At 35.7% G+C, this 19,059-nt stretch overlaps 1 protein-coding gene across 2 annotated transcripts in view; it reads right to left on the reverse strand.

Annotated features, from left to right (window-relative positions):
• The window catches only part of UHRF2 (ubiquitin like with PHD and ring finger domains 2), a gene marked incomplete at both ends in the record, with an annotated part of 74,283 nt that overhangs the window by 47,303 nt on the left and 7,921 nt on the right, over positions 1 to 19,059 (reverse strand). For both annotated transcript variants that reach the window (XM_079548475.1, XM_079548474.1), the window contains 2 exons: positions 7,301 to 7,560; positions 12,045 to 12,287. In XM_079548475.1, the coding sequence (XP_079404601.1) occupies positions 7,301 to 7,560; positions 12,045 to 12,287 (503 nt within the window). The remainder of the gene's footprint in view (positions 1 to 7,300; positions 7,561 to 12,044; positions 12,288 to 19,059) is intronic.

The raw sequence follows: 19,059 nt of genomic DNA on the forward strand, positions 1-19,059 counted from the left end.
TCTGATTTATTTCATTACCAATGAAGTAAAAATTCAGGTATTTCTTGGTATCCACTCATTCCTAAGGCATTCAAATACTGAGAAACATGAGTTTCACATCAGAACATAAACAAGACTTTTCAATTCACTGAGAACTTTCAATGTATCCTTCAAGCCTCTCCCCAAGTGTCGCTAGAACAACTGAAACTGGAAACATAAAATAACCGAAACAAAACGAAAAAGAAGTGCTTCTCTACCTTACTCTGCCATTCTGTGCAGCCACCAGCCAAACTCATTCGAGAGGATGAACAGTACTGAGGATTAGTCTTTTAAACACACCAGGAGGCAAGAACATTTTAGAGCCATACAATCAATACATTCTACAACACTGAACTATCAGGCATTGCACACCTGGGAAATAAGGTAAGAGGAAGAAGTAGCCACCTCTTCTGAAAAAAATAACTCTCAATGCTTGAAGAGTGTCTTTTTGTCTCCAAAATTCAATTTATCAACAAGTTGCAGTATGATAACTGTCATCTATCAAATCCCAGACTATTACATTTCAAGGTGAAGTGTGCAAATAAATATTTTGAAAATAAAGCTATTAAGTCTCAACTTCAAACCATTTGTTAAGAAAGCAATAGCAAGTTTAGACTATTATTTCGCTGTCTCTTCAGCTAAGAAGGCACTTTAAAGGAGAAAGTGTTGTAGTTTTTATGTCCCTGAAAAGGTTGTTCTTAAAACAAGAAATGATGTGGCTCTTTACCTTGTAACTTTCTCAAAATGTTCTGTGCTCTCCAACAGCCTGAAGTTGTAACTTCGATAATTCAAGATTAAGCTACCCATAACAAAGTTTACAAGAATCTCAATCTGTCTGGGACATTTCTTTGAAGGCATACAGAATTACTAAAATTCCTGACTTTTAATTACACCACAATGAAATTTTTTCTTAATATACCTATGCATACATACACACTCTTGAAGAGAATGTAGAATTGTGTATAAATGTGTTATTTTTTAACAGGTTAACAATAGCCTGGACTATCCATAAACAAAGAAACTTGCCTGAAATATGCAAAACACAGTTAGTATGGATAACGCGTGCAGCAAGACAGAGCGTTTTGGAGTGCCAGCCTTTCACAATCTTTCAGACACAATGTTTTGGGGTTTTTTTTGCTTTTTAATTGTCCCCTCTCCTTCTAAAAAGGATCAGTAAAACCTTTAAACTTCTACGGGAACTGTTACTCCTTATACAGCACTCTGTGACAACTTCTCTTACTGTCTGCAATCCCGATTAGTCTCGAATAAACAGGGCACATAGAAGAATTAAATAAATTAGTAATCTAGTTGACAATACCTGAAATGCCTTCTTTTCCTACACTTATAGAATGTTCAAAGATTTTACAACAAGAAAATATTTATTCATTTTATCCCTTCATTATTTTATTTAGGCAGGTTGAGACCTAGGGAACTAGTAAGCATTTTAAAGAAATTATTTCCAGCAGGATTACCTCATCTTCCTTCTTCTTAACTACCCTTTCATTATGCATCATTTCCCTGTCCAAATTGAAATTTGTTGCCCAAGTGTGTATTTTTACATCCACTTCAGCCAGCATGACATACCTACACTCCTAACATAACTCAAACACTTCAAAAGCAAAGAATCTTAGAGACAATCTCACAAATGCTTCTCAGACAGAAGCAAAGCAAAAATTAAATCTTGAATACTGACTTGGTGGGTCAAGGCATTTTAGTACTATTAAACAAGCCTTTCCATTCAAAATGGAAGCTACCACTGACAGACTGAGGCAACTGTATTAGCCCTATTTCCATTTAGAAACACAGAGCCCAGCTCAGCCCCAGATGACTGAGATTAGTCCCTTACAATTACAGGCTACCACACACACACTCGTATTTTCTTGGACACCATTTATGATCTACGAATCTAAAAGTATTACGGTATTTTTCACAGTTCACTTCATTTTTATGACATTTTACACAGTTTGTAGAAAACTAAATGACTAATGAGAGTTAAGTTCTGAGCGACGCTTACTTACAGGTTCGGTAATAGCACATTCCTGGGTGCCTTTACCATCAAGCAGGCTGTAATCAATTCAGGAGTAATCAGACTTCAAAGAATACTGCAACTTTAACCCTGCCTTAGCAGTCTTGCAGCAGATTTTCAAATTACCATCACCCAACCGTGACAACTGGAAATTGCTGTACCCTTTGATTTTCCAGCTAGTGGCATAAATAACTACAGGTCCTAAAATAAATCTTGCAAAATTACAATTTAAAAAAAAAAAAAAAAGCAAGCACAAGCAAGCTGTGGCTCTCTGTAGAGAGTCTCTGATGGTTAACATCATCTAACAGCTTTCTACAGCATTAATGATGAAGATCCCTCACAGACTGCAGCATTCTCTTCAGACCAAAAAAATATTAAGTGCAACAAGATAAGTCTGAGAAACCCACTGAAAAACGGTGCACAGAAAGAGCAGCAAATACTAATGTAATTAGTAGATCTATCTTCAAAATCCATCAGACAACCAAAGCTGTAAACAAAACAACTTCTGTTTGAAGAACATAGTTGTATAACATCTGTTAACCAATAAAATCATCACCCATCACCAATAACCAGGTCTTTTTTAACAAGACCAAAACATTAACTGATGATATAAAAATCAGTTTTCACACATCTGTAGCTGGAAGTACTTTAAGTTCTGCCTGCATAGAACAAGCAACTTAATAAAGCTTACAGGAATTATTACCAGTTGTAACTGCTATCTGACCACCTAAACTACCTTAACAAAATTGGGCACGTTAACTCACTGATAATCCTGCTTCACGGTGCTTATCTGACAGGCTCTTTACAACACCAAAGACAAGACATCCATGAAAATTCCACCAGGTCATAAACATCCAACACACATCCCAGATAGACAAGAAACAGACCTGACTTTCAGTGAAAGAACTGTCTCCTTGACATTAAGCTATAAGCTTCACTGCACAAGAAAGTGCAAAATGAAGACATTAACAAGAAATTGCAAGCTTTTACTTTATACCAATATAAGACATCTTTGCTGTACAAACTACTGAACGCCCTGCTCCTCATATAGTAATTCTTAAGCAGGTAAACGAACTCTGGTAACTACCTACAGTCCCGTCAATTTTAAGATCCAAACATACACAGGATTTATTCCAAGTCCTTTCAAAGAGAAGAAAGCTGCGTCATGTTAAAGACAGGTTTATAGTCTCTTTGCATTAGAAAACAGTTGCCGGAGGCAGAAGAAATGGATGATAGTAATGTATGAAAACAGACAGCACACCTTAACCTTAATATCAAGAATAGCCATTATACACTTCAACCCATGCAAAGGTGAAACAGAAATACACTGAACAAAGTGGCAGAAAGGGAGAATGACAACAGTGGCAGAAACAGGAACACCTGTTTGAAATACTGCCTCCAGGCAAAAGGCTGTATTAAGCTCACTACAGAAGGACTTAATAGGTAAAAGCACTATTTCAACAGATGGATACTAAAGTTGATACCAGAGGCCAAATGAAGCAAACAATTGATAAAACTCTACTTTAATGAAAACAGTGCTCTTAAACAAGAGCCACTAGTGTTTTAAAACCTTTCAAAATAAAGAAGGGATATCCCTTCTTTATCCACATCACTAGCAGTCACAGATGGCAGTAAATCTTGTTTAGCCATTAGGAAATTACCCTTATGAAAGCCATTCTAAGCCCTTATTCACAAAGGTTAATTTTTCTTCATTGCAATCCTCCCTAGCTAAGCTTTGCCACTGCCCTCTTGTATTCACTTTAATTGTGCCACTTATACAGGAAACAGAACGAACAAAGGAATAAATGAAAACCCTGACAATCAAGAGGAAGTACATTTCTGAAACTATTCAGTCCAAGAATTAGAAGTAGTTTTAGCAAGTGTAGAATTGCAAGGGCTTGGGCAAGACTAATATATAAAACAAGCAGCACCACTTCTAAAACCACTTAAGAAAGGGACAAATCCTGCTTCAGACTCTAAGAAAAGTCATTTCAAGGAGTGACCCAAAAGTTAATTTAATAATAATTAGTTGGATTCTTCACTTGATAGCCTATCAAATATTTTCAGCTAAGAAAACAAAGCCAGAATTTACCTGAAATCTGTTGATACTAGACTTTTTCAAGGATCAAATGTGGAATACACTGGCATCCAATAAAGATTGGACTATGATGCACAACCACAGAATAAAGTACAATCAGTAGCTGGGGCAAAATTAACCTTTACTGAAATTCATAAATACAATTTCTATAAACATTTTGGCTAAAAGAAATTTTACTTAGTTCTTTGCTCTGACAGATTGTCTCATCCACATGAAAAGTTTGAAAGCAGAAGCATGCTTTGGTATAAATTACTAAGGTGATGTGTGATGTAGCTTAATAACACAATTTCCCTGAGAGGTGGTAGTACAAGAGAATGACTGAGGTGAAGCACCACTTTTGAATAAAATTCTCTGCAACAGACTTCTCAGACAGATGTATCAAACAATGCACAAATCTGTCCTGAACCTGTGAACACAGTGTGAATACTAACGACTCCGCTAAAAAAGAAGGAAGCAGCAGTTTCAGTCCTTCATTTAAGCTAAGATATGTAGGATCTGTGTGTTTCAGAGATAGCAAGGCAGCTCAGGTCTGCACTTGAGGACTTCACTTACAGGGACAGAAAGCTGTTCCTGAAATGGAGTTGCACGGTACTCTGTACTCTTATGTAAGCACTGCTATCAGCACTACAGGTTCAAATGGGAAAAAAAGAGGGAAAGGATGTTTGAGCACCTTTTTCTTAGCAGAATAAGTCTACCACAAAACAAAAAACAGGCATAATAAAGTGTATTTGCTATTTATCAGCAAGCCTCAGAGAGAGAGAAGTGGAATAGATCAATTTAATATATTACACGTGCTGCGTCCTCCAGCTATAACCTTTTTGGTGATATTTTCTTCCAAACAAGCAGAGGGAAAATGCATAAGCAACAATGACAACTTAAAAAGCTGTGGATGTGTGTCCACCTCTGACATCTCTCCATTGTATTCAAGTAATTTCGATAACCTTGCACACACCAGGCTTATGATTTACATTCCACTAGCCATTTTCTTTCTGTTTCAGAAAACTGCAAGTATTTTCATCTCTTGGAAGACTACACTTATTATAGACAAGGCAGAGCTGAAACTGCCCTACCTAAGAGAATCGTATCCTTCAAGAGCTGGAGGATAGCTCCCTCAAGACATAACACAGTAAGAAAAGACAAGACCATAAAAAATAAGCGAGGTAGCAGAACACACAGGTTTAACTTAACAAAAAATCCACCGGAACATCCAGGGACAATTAACTGTGCAGAAAGAGAACAGAATATGAACCTCAAAGAAGTGAGAAGTTAAATTAGACTTGACAAACTCTGGAGTAGAGAGGAATTGCATTGGAAAGTACATCATGCTTTCCTTATTTATCCATAGGAAGCCTACTGGTAGCATGCCACATATGTGGTCTACAAAGAGGAAAACACTAATGTATGCAAATCAAGTGCTACAAAAAACACACAACCATTAACACTGAAGAGAAAAGTGAAACATTTGCACTAAAGGTCAGCAATACTCCTCTAAAATAAAGTAACTGATAGAACTTCAAAGACTTCCTTTCCAAAAAGCCTTCCCACAGCTTGTTTCTGAAAGTTCAAGCATTCAATACCTTACACTGAATTAGTGATTAAAGGCTATGACCTACTGAACGCAAAACTATGTTTCTATGTTTATCTAATTTTGCTGGCAAGGAACACACAGCTGCTATCCATCATCTTACAGTAAGAAGATGATTGTCTCTACTTGCTAGAGTATACATAAGTGAAGGTTAGTTCTATTTTTTAGTATGGGTATGCCAAATAAAATCAAACATGTTGTGCAACATTTTCTACTTCAGTACTCTCACTCATGGAAGAAACTAAACCATTCACAAGAGCAGCATAATTCCTCTTACAGTTAGAACTATTTCTAAAAATTTTTTGTGCATGGCTCAACTGTATATAGCTACACTGTTAGAAAAAAATAAGTAATCTTTAAGACTTTGAAATCAAACCACAATGCACATATGATTACAATAGAAAGTATTTTGATTATATTTCATGATTAAATTCTTTCTGTGTACTTCAGTATCTGATAAAATATTAGAAAATTAGAAAGTTTAAAATAAAAACTTGAATACTTCAACTTACACAGTTACAGAGAGTTTTATCTCTGAATTTAAGAGTTTTAAAAGTCTGTGAAGTTGTAACTGCTGCTAACAAGAACAACAAAGTGTACTCTATTCAACATGAAAATATTTTTATTTTTCCTTGCAAAAGCAGATTCAGTTACATATTAAAATAACTAAAGTTAAAATAGCTGCTCTAAAAACATCTTTTGGAGATCTAGTTAATAACAAATATACTTTGCTTTTCTTTACATCCAGCTCAGACTGCACAAACTGCAGTGGTTCTACCATTCTCAGTAACAAAAATGTTAAATTCTCAACAATTCTACTCATTCAGATGTTTAACTTGATGTTTCAGCAAATGTTACCTAAGGGGTAAAATAAATAAATAAAAAATAAATAAGTAATCAAGGCCAATTTCTCCAGAATGAAATGATGCAAAACTTGGTTGAAAGAAATCCCTTTAAACTTAGTAAGCAATATGAAGGCTTACTCCAATGCAAACACTGCAGGTGCAGTGTTTTTACTGGAAAAACAGAAGAAGAAAAATCACAAGAAAAACACAGCTCTCCCTCAGTGCAATTCTGAATGAAATTTCATGCACTCACGTCATCAAGTTCTCTAAAATAATCCTTTACCAGCAATGCAGAACTGCTATTTTGTGCATAACTATTTCATTTATAATAAAGTTCATCAACATTGCATACCCAAATTTGCTCACGATACTCCAATGAGAGGAACTGAATAAGCACAGAGAATAGATAAATGATATTTTGTTTGGAAAAAAAAAAAAAAAAAAGTGAAAATTCATTTAAATAATTTCTTCTTCTCACATACAAAGGATGGATTTTAAAGTTTTATAAAGACAAATTAGGACTTGATTATTTAGGCATGAATATAACAGAACTCCCAATATACTCACTATATCCAACCAAAAAGTGTGATTAGTGAATATTTTAATATTCTTTCTTGATACTGAACTTGCTTTCTTTGATTACAAGTTTCTTCAAGAAATTCTTGGTTTATTTATACAAACCAAATAACAGTATGTGATGTCCTCAAAATATTATCAGGAGCACTTACTCATCATACTTGATATGATAAATAGCTTCTTCAGCGTCCATACAGTCTGAATAAGATGTAGATGGTGTACTGTCCAAATTATTTGCATTCTCTCTAGAATGATCTTGACTTAAGCTTCCATTAGTCCTTTTGTAAGTATTACTGCTCTTTCCTTGAGCTTTACCATTCTTATGTCCCTTTGTTGCTCGGGTAACGTTTTCTATATGAGCTTCAAACCAGGCTCCAATGCTGACATCACGTGCATCCACCAACTCATTTATCTGAAAAGAAAATTCAATAATGAATTTATGCTTCTCTTCTACAATCTCAATTAAGAATAAATAAGGCAACTTACCATAAAACTGCTTAACCCTATTAACCTTACTCTGTATAACATTCAACAGCATTAACTCATTTAGCTTGAGCAAGTGCATAGTGGCAGGACAAGGAGAAATGTCTTTAATTTGGAAGAGAATAGATACAGACTAGATATTAGGAAGAAATTCCTTAGTGAGGGTGGTAAGACACTGCAACAGGTTGCCCAGTGAGGCTGTGAATGACCTCTCCCTGAAAGCATTCAAGGCCAGGCTGGATGGGGCTTTGAGCAACCTCGTCTAGTGGGAGGTGTGCCTGCCTGCAGCAGGGGGGCTGCAACTAGATGATCTTAGAGGTCTCTTCCAACTGATACCTTTCTATGATTCTACAAAACTCTATAACCTTGTCAATTGCTATGTGCTAATTCTTTACTCTGAAAACTTCATGTGAACTACTTCAAAATTTGCATCAAAATATGAAGATTGATAATGAGATAAATAATAATTGCTGCTGCAGTTTAAGTGTAGGCATAAAACTCAGAAAGAGCAAATTCGCATTGTACTGTTCAATAGGATGGTTCTGCTTCAAACTGATACTACAAAATAACTCACAGGAACATAGAACAAAATACTGAATACAATCAACAAGCATGCTTTTAATTACTAAAGGAAAATACTGCATGCAAATAGAAATTATACATTTCTGGAAGCAAAATCCTAAAAGACTCCATTTTATGCCTCTACATGAAAACCTTCAAATTAAAAGGCTCTGAAGGGACAAAGTAAAGGCAGCAAACAAATCTGGCTCTTAGGGCTAATAAGAGAGGTACAATACAACAGAACAACTACATAAATATCTGCGAGTTCTAAAGGATGTCACAGAACAGTGGAAAAAATAAACCAAGCAGAATCAATAGATGTGCCATGACAAAATGAAATGAAAAAAATTCATTCTGATTTTCACCAATCACTAAGTTTTAAGGTACCTCAGGAGATCTATAGTCCAAATTCCTGCTCAAAACAAGTTAAAATTGAACACATAAATTTGTCCAGCACTTTATCTGCTTGCTATGTCTCTCAAACTTCTAGGGATAGATATTCCATACCCTAAGGCAATATTTCAGCTCTTAATAATCCTTATAGTTAAATGGAATCATAGAATCTTTGGAGTTGGAAGAGATCTCCAAAGTAAAAAATTTATCCTTCTATTCAACCTAAATCTACCCTCTTTCAGTTTGAAACCATTTCCTTTTGTCTTTATTATCTCTTTTCAAAGCCCATCTTCTGTCTTTCATTCTCCTGTTTCACACCTCAGTAAGAAGACTTTTGCATATTTTTGGAAGGTCCTTTCTCTCTCAAAGCCTTCTCTTTCACAGGTCAGGTAAGACCACTGTGGTATTCTCTTTAAGATGGAAATGCTACTACATTGGACACCTCTGTGACCCCAGCTGAGCTTGCCGAGTTTATCAATACTTTTCTCATACTGAAGCATCCCACATTTGATGCAGATGGTGGTACAGCAAGTGGCAAGTTGAATTACCACTTCCTCCAACTAGCTGGCTATGCTCCTCCTGACAGAGCCAGTTCCTGCAGACGCACTTCTGACATCCAGCACTGCCATGGTGCACTGAAAACTTTTTAGCCAGTATTACTACAGCTCCAGATGCCACTACAGCAAAGCCACTCCCAAACTGGCTGTCACTGCTCCAGCCTGCTCCACGGGAAAAGGTCAGCTCAATTCAAGTGCAAGACTTGAACTTCTTGAGGTTCAAAAGAAGCCCATTGCTCCTGTTTACACAGACCCTTCGGCATGGCAGACTTGACTTCACACCAGCTACACTACCCAATACATTGGTGTCATAGTCAAAGAATGAGCATTTCCTTTCCATCCTGGCCACCGGTAAAGACACTGAACAGAACAGCTCTTAGATTAGCATCAAACAGAATAAGAAACAACTAACAATCCAGTTCTCAAGCCAGATATCACTGACAATTCTCATTCTTCATGAAAAGGAAGAGGAGTTGAGAATTGTTTCACACACCACCAATTCTAAACTGTAATTTAGATAATATACAGTGACCACACAGAGGAACTGTTTAAATAATTATTTTAACCATTCAACAATAATTAGAACTTTTGTTTTTTTGCAAATTAACTTCTACTTTTTTTTTTTTTTTTTTTTTTTTTTTTTAAGTGACAGATTCTATACTGGCTACATCTTTTCCTTGGTAGTTGAAACCACAAAGGAGGGCACAAAGACTGATGCTGTCCGAACACTGAGTAAGTAACACGCATATTGAGCCTAGCTGTAGACAGATAACCAGGAATGCACAAGACTTCGTTCAGCTATAAAAAAAAAAAAAAAAAAAAAAAGATTATTTCTTCCTATAACTAGATAACTCCTTATTGTCTGACAAACAATGCAAAATAATAAAATTAATCCATGTATATAGCCATCTGATATGCCTTAGGTTATGGTCTTTTTTGCTGACTTTTATTAAACAAACCTTGTACCTCTGAATTACATTACTTGTCAGAATTCTTAGAGTTTCTGATTCTACAATCAGAAATCTTCTAGGCGTACCTACTTGTCATCTACAGAATACCTAAGATCAGAATGATTGTACCCTTCCACCAATTATTTTCTTGCTAGATATACTAAAATTATAAAGCTGGCTCAAAAAGTTACAATTTCACTGATAACTAAGGAGAAAGTGCTAGGTCTCCAGTATTACAGAAGGCAAAATTTCCAGGCAACTTGATAGACCAGGTCTCCTTGACTATGTTTGTCAATACTACCATTCCATTTCGTTTTCCATTTTAATTCCAGGAAAAAATGGAGGAAAAAAAAGAAAAAAACACTTCAGAGAAACTGAATATCACTTAGCATTCTTCAAGATACTCTTTAATGTTCCTTTTCTTTGATCAGCTTACCCTCTATGACTTTCCATTCCTCCAGTTTCTCCCTATTCTATTACGTATAAGCCCTAAGCATAAAGGGTAAAACATCACAATTGAAGAATTGGGTTTATTTTCGTTGTAATGGATGTAGACTAAAAAGAAAGCAAGGATGAACACAATCTTGTGTCCTAACATTTTAAGATGTCAATTTCACATCTCCCTCATTTTTTCCAACAATGAGCTATAAAACTAATTGCACAGAGTACTGCTGGAATATATCGTAACTTAGCACTTAACATCTGAAATGTGGTGTAACAGTTTAAATCAATCTAACAGTTTCCCATCTGGATGACGGGTTTGAATATGAACATTCCTTCAAATGAGACAAAGACATAGAAGTACGGCATTTGCAGCCTTCTCTTCTCTTGCTGAATAATGTCCATTACAAAAAGAATAACAGATACTTCTCAGGAAAGTACAATATTACCATTACCTGTATATATACATCCTTCTAAATACTCAGCTACCTAGTAAATCTGGAAATTGCCCATTTTCTGTTTAAATTAAGTTTCTGGTATCCTAAATGCAATCCTACGTAACAATATGGAAAAATTCTGAAAGGTACAAGAACTATCAATAAAAAAGACATGATTACTAAATAAAGTAATAAAATCACATACATTGTATCACATATGAAGTTCTAGTTTATCTCATACTGACAAATATTACTATTAAAACTTGTATTTGATCAGAGTGAAAATAAATAAATAGGGAAAAAGTCACACTTTTTCCACAGATCCCCTCCCCATGGATTTTTCTCCTCAGTTTACACAAAGCACTACTGCTTTCCAGGTACCTTAAGCTTACTAGAGGACACAAAACACTTACTGAAAAACAGGTTTAGGAGAAAATATTATGTTACAGTTTAGGAACACACACAAAGGCTACAACAGCCTGGTACAGGAATACATGACCATAAATCACAGAATTGCAGGGGTTGGAAGGGACCTCCAGAGATCATCGAGTCCAACACCCTGCCAAAGCAGGTTCCCTACAGCAGGTCGCACAGGTCGGCATCCAGGCAGGTCTTGAACATCTCCAGAGAAGGAGACTCACCTCCCTGGGCAGCCTGTTAAATGAAGTCATTTTAAAAAACCTAACTATAATACTACCCTCAAATAACTCCTGAAAATCAGATTATCTAATCAATATGACTGAACTTTGAAAACACAACACTCTAAATTAGACATGAAATAGTTAAAATTTTAAGTCAGTTCTTTAAATCAATTCAACACTAATAAAATATCCATCAGTGAAGCTTCATGAATCTGCACAAATACCTATACAAGTTCAGTCTAATTTACTTTCATCCAAGTGGGAAATTATTTCAAATCATGAAAGACAGTAATAAAGACACATACCTATATATATATAAACATGTATATATTGACATGTATACATATCTATATACGATTAAAAAAAAAACTTGAACAGTAAAACTAAACCTGAAAGTAAAAGATAAGTTTTCAGTTTTTAAAGCCTTACATACCTTGTACAATCCTATGCCAGGATCAATGAGAAACGAGCGAGATGATGTAGATGGCTGACTAGGTGATCCACTACTTGGTTTTTTTACTTTGTTCTTACAGTTAGAAACAGCACAGGGATTGACTTCTCCAACTTGATCAGTCACAGAAGCAGCGGCAGGAGCTTCAGATTCAGAACGTATCAAAAGCTGAACAATGTCATTGAGTCCAACATTGTAATCAAATAACGTGTGTCCATCTTCTAGCTGTCAGAGGAAAACAAGGTGGAATTTTACAACTATAGAAGTAACTGGTTTACAAATCTTTCTTTCATAGACAATAATTACACCATTAGACCATAAATTTGTGTCAAAGTTATTTAAGGGAGAAGCCAACTACTTCAGTTAAATAAAAGCCTGTGTCTTGAATAAATGCTGAGAGTGTGAAATTAGAAATAGACATTTTTACAGACTTTGGATCTTCTTTTTATAGAAGAAAAAAAAGCAGGAAGGATGAAGAAGCAGAAAAGACAGAACTAGGAAGGAATTCTCAATCCTCTCACTGGCAGTCTTCTATTACATTAAAATGATCTCAGGACAGACAAAAGAAGAGTGAAAGTTTATTCCTTTATCCTCTCAGCCTCTTCAAGGCAAAAAAAAACACCCATATGGAAGGATGAAGTACAGTTAGAGACAAAGGCCGCACTCAAGATATGAGTCAGTTTTCCTTCCACAATGGTAAGACCTGTGTAAAAAAATAAAAATATATGATGAATTACTCTCTTTACTCCTGTTAACTAGCACACCCACAGTGCACTGCAACACTGTAGTTACCTACAGTTGATGAAGTGTGCATTCCCCTAAAGCCCAGTGCACTGAAGTCACAAATGAGACTCCAGATGTTTCATTCATTGTTTGGTTACACAGTAGCCTAAAGCAGGCAGAACTAAATACAAAATAAGGCTACTGATTATTCTCTGTTGTACTCTCAATAGAACAACTGTTCCACATTTGACAACTATGGGAACTACCCAACTTCAAAGTTTTCAAACCAGTTAGACAAAAAGCATACTGAAGATCTTGATGATATGCTCCATCAATTTCAGTTATCAAACAAATTGAAATCTCAAGTATTCTTCCAGAGGTGACTGCCAACACTGACTCAGGTACCCAGAGCCCTAGAATTTCATACCAACTAGCAAGCTACTTACACAAATTCAACTAACCTTTCTCCTCCCACCATCTAGCAGAACCCCACACTTCTGACAAGTCTTGAACACATAGGATACAAGAGTTCTTGCAGCTCTACGACAATCCATATTTGTAAGCTTTTCATACTACCAGAGGTCTGTGTTATTACTGTTAAGGTTATTGAAGTTTACAAAAAAATGGGGATTCTTTCATTCAAAATATATATAAACCCAAAACAAATACAAGTAACTATCTTGTAATAATATATTTGATGGGAAAAATGATACACATTTCAATGAATTTCTGGAGCTGTTTCTTCACATTATTCTAGGCTCATCTTGAAGACTCAACCCTCCTGCAAAGAATTTGTTTTTGAAATGTCTTATAAAATTTCACCCTACATTTTAAAGTAAAAATAAAATTCAGCAGTAGTTCCAAAAACTAGGCTACTACTGGAATAACAAATCAGATATTACTGGAGACAACATAACTTTTGCTTCATCTCGTCTATTCCAGCTAGACCGGACAATCTCTAGATTGTTAGATAATATAATCTCTGTTAGCATAATTTCCAGAATCCCATGGAATAAGGGAAGCTCCTGGCAACCAGTGTAGTGATGGGTAAAGTACTTTGCTTCCAGTAGACTGGAAATATATAGGCAACGTACAAGTGGGAACAAATAAACACCATTATCGATCCCTTTTTAAAACACAGCATATATATGCTGACAGAAAATAAACAGTGCCACAAAATATCTGAAGTCTAAAGCCAAGTCAGTGAAGAACTAAATCTGAACAGCTTGAATGTTCTACCATGATTAAGTAGTGTTAACAGTTGTCGAATGGTTTACGGGCTGGCTTGGCCCAGTTCCTTGACTAGCGGGGCACAGGGATCTACAGATCTGCGTCTCTGGAAAGGGGAAACAGGGGGTCCAGAATGATTAAAAACAGCGGCAATGATCTGAAGAGAAACAAACTAATTTACTAAATATGGAATAAGAATGCAAGATAAGACACTACAATACAATATAATACAGCACAGTTAGAATTGGAACTAATAAATCAAATATAATGAGAGAGAGTGTTTGAAAGGTGGAAAGGCCTCACCATAACACTGAGGTGAGACAAGCAGTCAAGTCAAGTAGCAGGGAGGAGAGTCGAAGGAAAAAAGGGCATCAGCTGACCCTGACAGGGGTTTTACCTCCTCTCTGACCACAAAGCATTTTGGGGGATTTAGTTCTCCTCTTCCAGACAGGTGCCTGGAACTGTAGCACTAACTCTTCAACTCCCAGTGCACTACATGATGTTATGATGTGGAATACTGATAATCAAAAATCATAAGACCATGACAAGCACAAAATTCAATGTCTAGTTATAACAACCTGATCTAGCTGCCAATCTCCCAGTTTGTTGCTGGGAAGTTGGGACAGATGACCTTTAATGGTCCCTTCCAACTCAAATGATTCAATGATTCCATGAATTGTGATTTATTTACCAATTATGACTCAGATTAATTTGTATATTCTGTCCACAAACTAGTTATGTCCATTAGCATGAGAAGGAGTTAAAGAAAGGAGAATGCTTGAATTATAAGTAGTCTGTCTAGGAATATGTACTATGTTTTAAGAGTCACGCAGATCTATGCTATGTCATGAATAGTCCATGTCATGAAGAAGAAGCCTTTTCCAACAACTCACACGCTAATTATCATACAACGACTACTCACACTCCTTAAAAAGAATTAAAGTAAGACCTGGTTAACATTAATTAAATGGTCAGACTAACCCAGTGATTTCCAAGTCATTTATAATAAATTAGCATTCTGCTCGCAGTTTGCTTGGGTTTTTTCTTCATTTTTTTTTAATTAGTTTTCTTTCCAGGAGTAGTTTATGATTATAGACTGATCTATGACTAGTGATGTCATGTTTAAATCTGAAAGCAAAGTAACAAAGATAAGATTACAGACTTCAAACGAGGCAGGATATGGAGTTTGGTATAGTGAGGGAAAGAACATCTGTTTGTACCATGAGCAAAAACATATTCCTGGAATATTAGCAAAAGGTACAGATTTAGACCAAGTCAATGACTTGTAATATTGCCTTATTCTGTGGACAAGGGTGTTCTGTTTTAACAAAACAAAGCCTAATAAAATCAAGCTCACGCAATTTGACTTACATTAATCTAACTAATGTGTGTATCTACAAGTCTACCTATACCCAGCATTATTGCATCACTGAGAATTGAAAGCTTAAGCGCAACGAAGTTGGAAAACAATCAGCATTTAAAGAGCTCCATGCAACAACCAGAACAATAAAAAACTGCTAGACAATGCTTCTTGAATTACTCTTGACACTATTCTGATGTTAACATAACAAAAATCTTTGCTAATAAGGTCCTATCCTCAGACCTCTGTAGCAAGAGAACAATAACGTATCAAATTACTCTCCAGCCTATCCGTCCAGCCAGATCGAAAATTTTAAAACCATCCCAGAATACAATTTTTCTTAGCAAAAATAACCATCAGGAACCCCCCTCTCCCCCCCCCCCCAAAAAAAAGACCCCTCACTCCTCCTATTCCCTGCAAACAATGCCCTATGTTATCAGAATTCACGGAAGCATTACAGAATTGAATCCTCCCACAAATATAAGTAATAACCCTCAGAAAAATTAAGTATCCAACATACGAAAGTAGAAAAACTTCTTCAAAAATATTATGGTTACTTGTTGGAATGGGTGCTGAACCAGTAATTCCACAGTCACCTTTGCAATATGCTCAGTTCTAAGAATACTTTTGGCATGAGTATACAAACTCATCACACTGCGCTACATAAAGGTACTAACAGGAATCCCTGAAAATACATTTGCCTGGACAGCATGTTAAATGAAAAGAAAGAAATATTATTTGTTTTTTTTTTCCAACCACTGAGTGTTTAAGGACACTCCTGTTCTCAAGTTCATAAACACAAATGACAAGCAAAAGTAATCAGGCAAATACTAGACTGTCAAGCTATATCTCAATTTCTTAATGGGTTGTTAAAGCCTGCATGAAAGCAAAAACAACAAAACAGGCAATTTCAGTCTTTTTTTTTTTTTTTTTGCTAGCTCTTCTTACACAACAGCCATTAGAAGTATTACTTAGCGGCAGATGCCACTTTTAGTTTTCATTCTCTTTGTGACTGGCATGCTTCAGAAGCATTTAAGGTCTCATTAAATTACTTAGAACAATATTGAAAGTGTCACCAAATAGCAGTTAGATTTATGGTATCTAGTAGCCCTCTTAAGATATTACAAATATCCTTAAGTACGGAAACAGATTATATCCTTCAGATCTATTTTCCTAGTGTTAGAGACACTATCAATTTAAAATACTCGTCTGTAGAAGGTTGTTATAAATACTTAAAAGTAAGCCAACACTGTGCTTATGCTAGTACACAAGAGTGGCTGTTGCAATGCAATACTGGAACTGATACCTACCACCCATGTTAGAACCATGTCCTGTAACATCAGGCCGTAAATGACTTAAAAAGCATGCAGAAGCTGCAGTTAAACTTGAAATGATCATGCAAAGTGCAGTATGTCTTACTGCTTCAAAAAGATGTCGAATAAGGAACTCATATCACTAACATTCATATCAATTAATACCATTAGTTTGTCTATAAGTACCAGCAGAATCACAGCTTATTTTGTGTTATACAACACAGAGAAATCTTAAAAAAGCACGTAAACGTTCTGGAACACTGTTTTTTATCCAAAAGTGTGATCTAAGTAGCTAAGCTCCTAGGTCGACTTAATCCAGTCACTCCACTTGGAAAACAAGACCTTTCATCATTCATAAAGGTGTGCTTTTGAGCATCTTCTGATGTTGTATTTTCCAAGAATTAGATCTAGCAATAAACTTGAAAGGAATATGGAATGCAATAGAGCTCTTTAATTAAAGCAGTAAATCGAAAAATTAGGTGACATCAACCTTTTACACAGGTGTTACACACTCCCTACAAATTTCTTTAAGAAGAAAAGCAGAAGAGTAAACAGTTCAACTTCAGATTAATTAATAGACATTAATAGACATAGAAGCCAAGTTTGTTTGAGTAAATTAGAAGAATCTAAAACTTCCTCCAAGGTGCTCATTAAAGGCAATTAAAGTGGACAATCAGAAACTGATATTTTCAGCCTGAAAACTGAGTGTACTTTGCTCTTCTTGTATACAAGGTTGCTGAAATTGTGAATTCCATTTAGTGCTTTTACAGAGTGCTTCAAACACATCGCCAGTCGGTTTCTAACAACAAAAAGCCCAGCTAAAAAAATAATACAATTTGGAACACTGAGTTCCGAACTAATGGGACCATCTCAGGTCAAGAAAATTACAGTAATCTTTAGTACAGCACAAAGACTTAGCTTGTAAACCTCTGCCATCTGGATTTGCTTGTACTTCCAAAGCTAAAAAATAACCTGAACAATACTTTTAATCCAGGTGGTAAATTATGTCCTACACCTGGATTATCTTGTATCTGAAGAAAATGATTAAAGATTATGGGATATTTAAGTTCATGAAGTAACCATATTAAGGACTAAGACACTGTGAAGGTTTTTAAAATGACTGTGTAGTGGCACTGTTTCTCCAAAAAAAAAAAAAAAAAAAAAAAAAAGGCTGTCTTAATTGCAATGGACATAAAAGCTAAACAAAAAAGGAATTTATGGTAATTCTATTTGGTTGGCTATGCTTTATATTAACTGGAATGTTTAATGCATACTGCTTTTAAGCTTTTTCAACTCCAGAAGATCCAGTTCTTCATCAAAAACTCAAGTTTCAATAGTCACTGCCTGAATTTTCAAAGATTATACCAAAACTCAGACACTAACTTGCTTTGGAACCTGCTTTGGCAGGGGGGTTGGACTCGATGACTCTGGAGGTCCCTTCCAACCCCTACAATTCTGTGATTCTAACAACTATTAGTCTCATACAAAAATTAACTGTATTACAGGTTTACTTTCCAAAAAACATTGGTTTTTCTTGGAAAGAAATACCAATGGAACTCCAAGTTGTCTTCATCAGGCTTTATGTCCACCACTCTCTAACAAGCTCCTTAGCAAAAGCATAACCCATTCTGAGGTGGAGAATTAACTAGTCAATAAAAAGAAAAAAAATCATTGCTCTGCCATGTTTATAATCCGTCAACATTCTTAAAACAGAATACAAGTAGGTGAAATATTTGGACATGGAGGTTGCCTGACAGATTACAGATCCATACTCCTCTAGTATACAAGATGGGCAGGTTACTTTTTTTTTTTTTTAAACGATAACTAAGCAAAATATTTTTGTTTTAAGAATACAGACCAAACCAGGCTCAGTTCTGTCACTCTTGTTGCCAAGAGAATCACACTTCAAAGCAGTCTACAGGAAGAGGGCCATTATTCCATGCACAAGTATAAATAAAATCACACCAGTACATTTACATGAATTAGTTTTTATCAGAGCATGCTCCTTTTTGACTGCTTGTGTGTTTTAATGGAACAGCTAATGGTTCGTTTCTTACCAAAGAAAAAGGCAGACATAATACTAGATGATATAAAAAGTCTTACTTATAGTCACTCATAACCTAGACATATACCATAGTTCTATATGGATTCCGATAGTATTCAGGAGAAAGTACACTCCAAGTCCTCTGACAGAGGACAATACATTGAAATTCCAAATATTTAAGAAAGTCCTTCTTTGAATCAAAATGTCAGTTATCACCACGCAAAGAGTGTAAATACTGTTTGTTCAACTCCATACACAAGAGGAAGTCTCAAATGCTAGAGAAGAGACACAACCTAGGCAGACACTGCAGATTCCTGATGATTATAT

The sequence above is a fragment of the Tetrao urogallus genome (assembly GCF_951394365.1).
Source record: "Tetrao urogallus genome assembly, chromosome: Z".
Lineage (NCBI taxonomy): Eukaryota > Metazoa > Chordata > Aves > Galliformes > Phasianidae > Tetrao > Tetrao urogallus.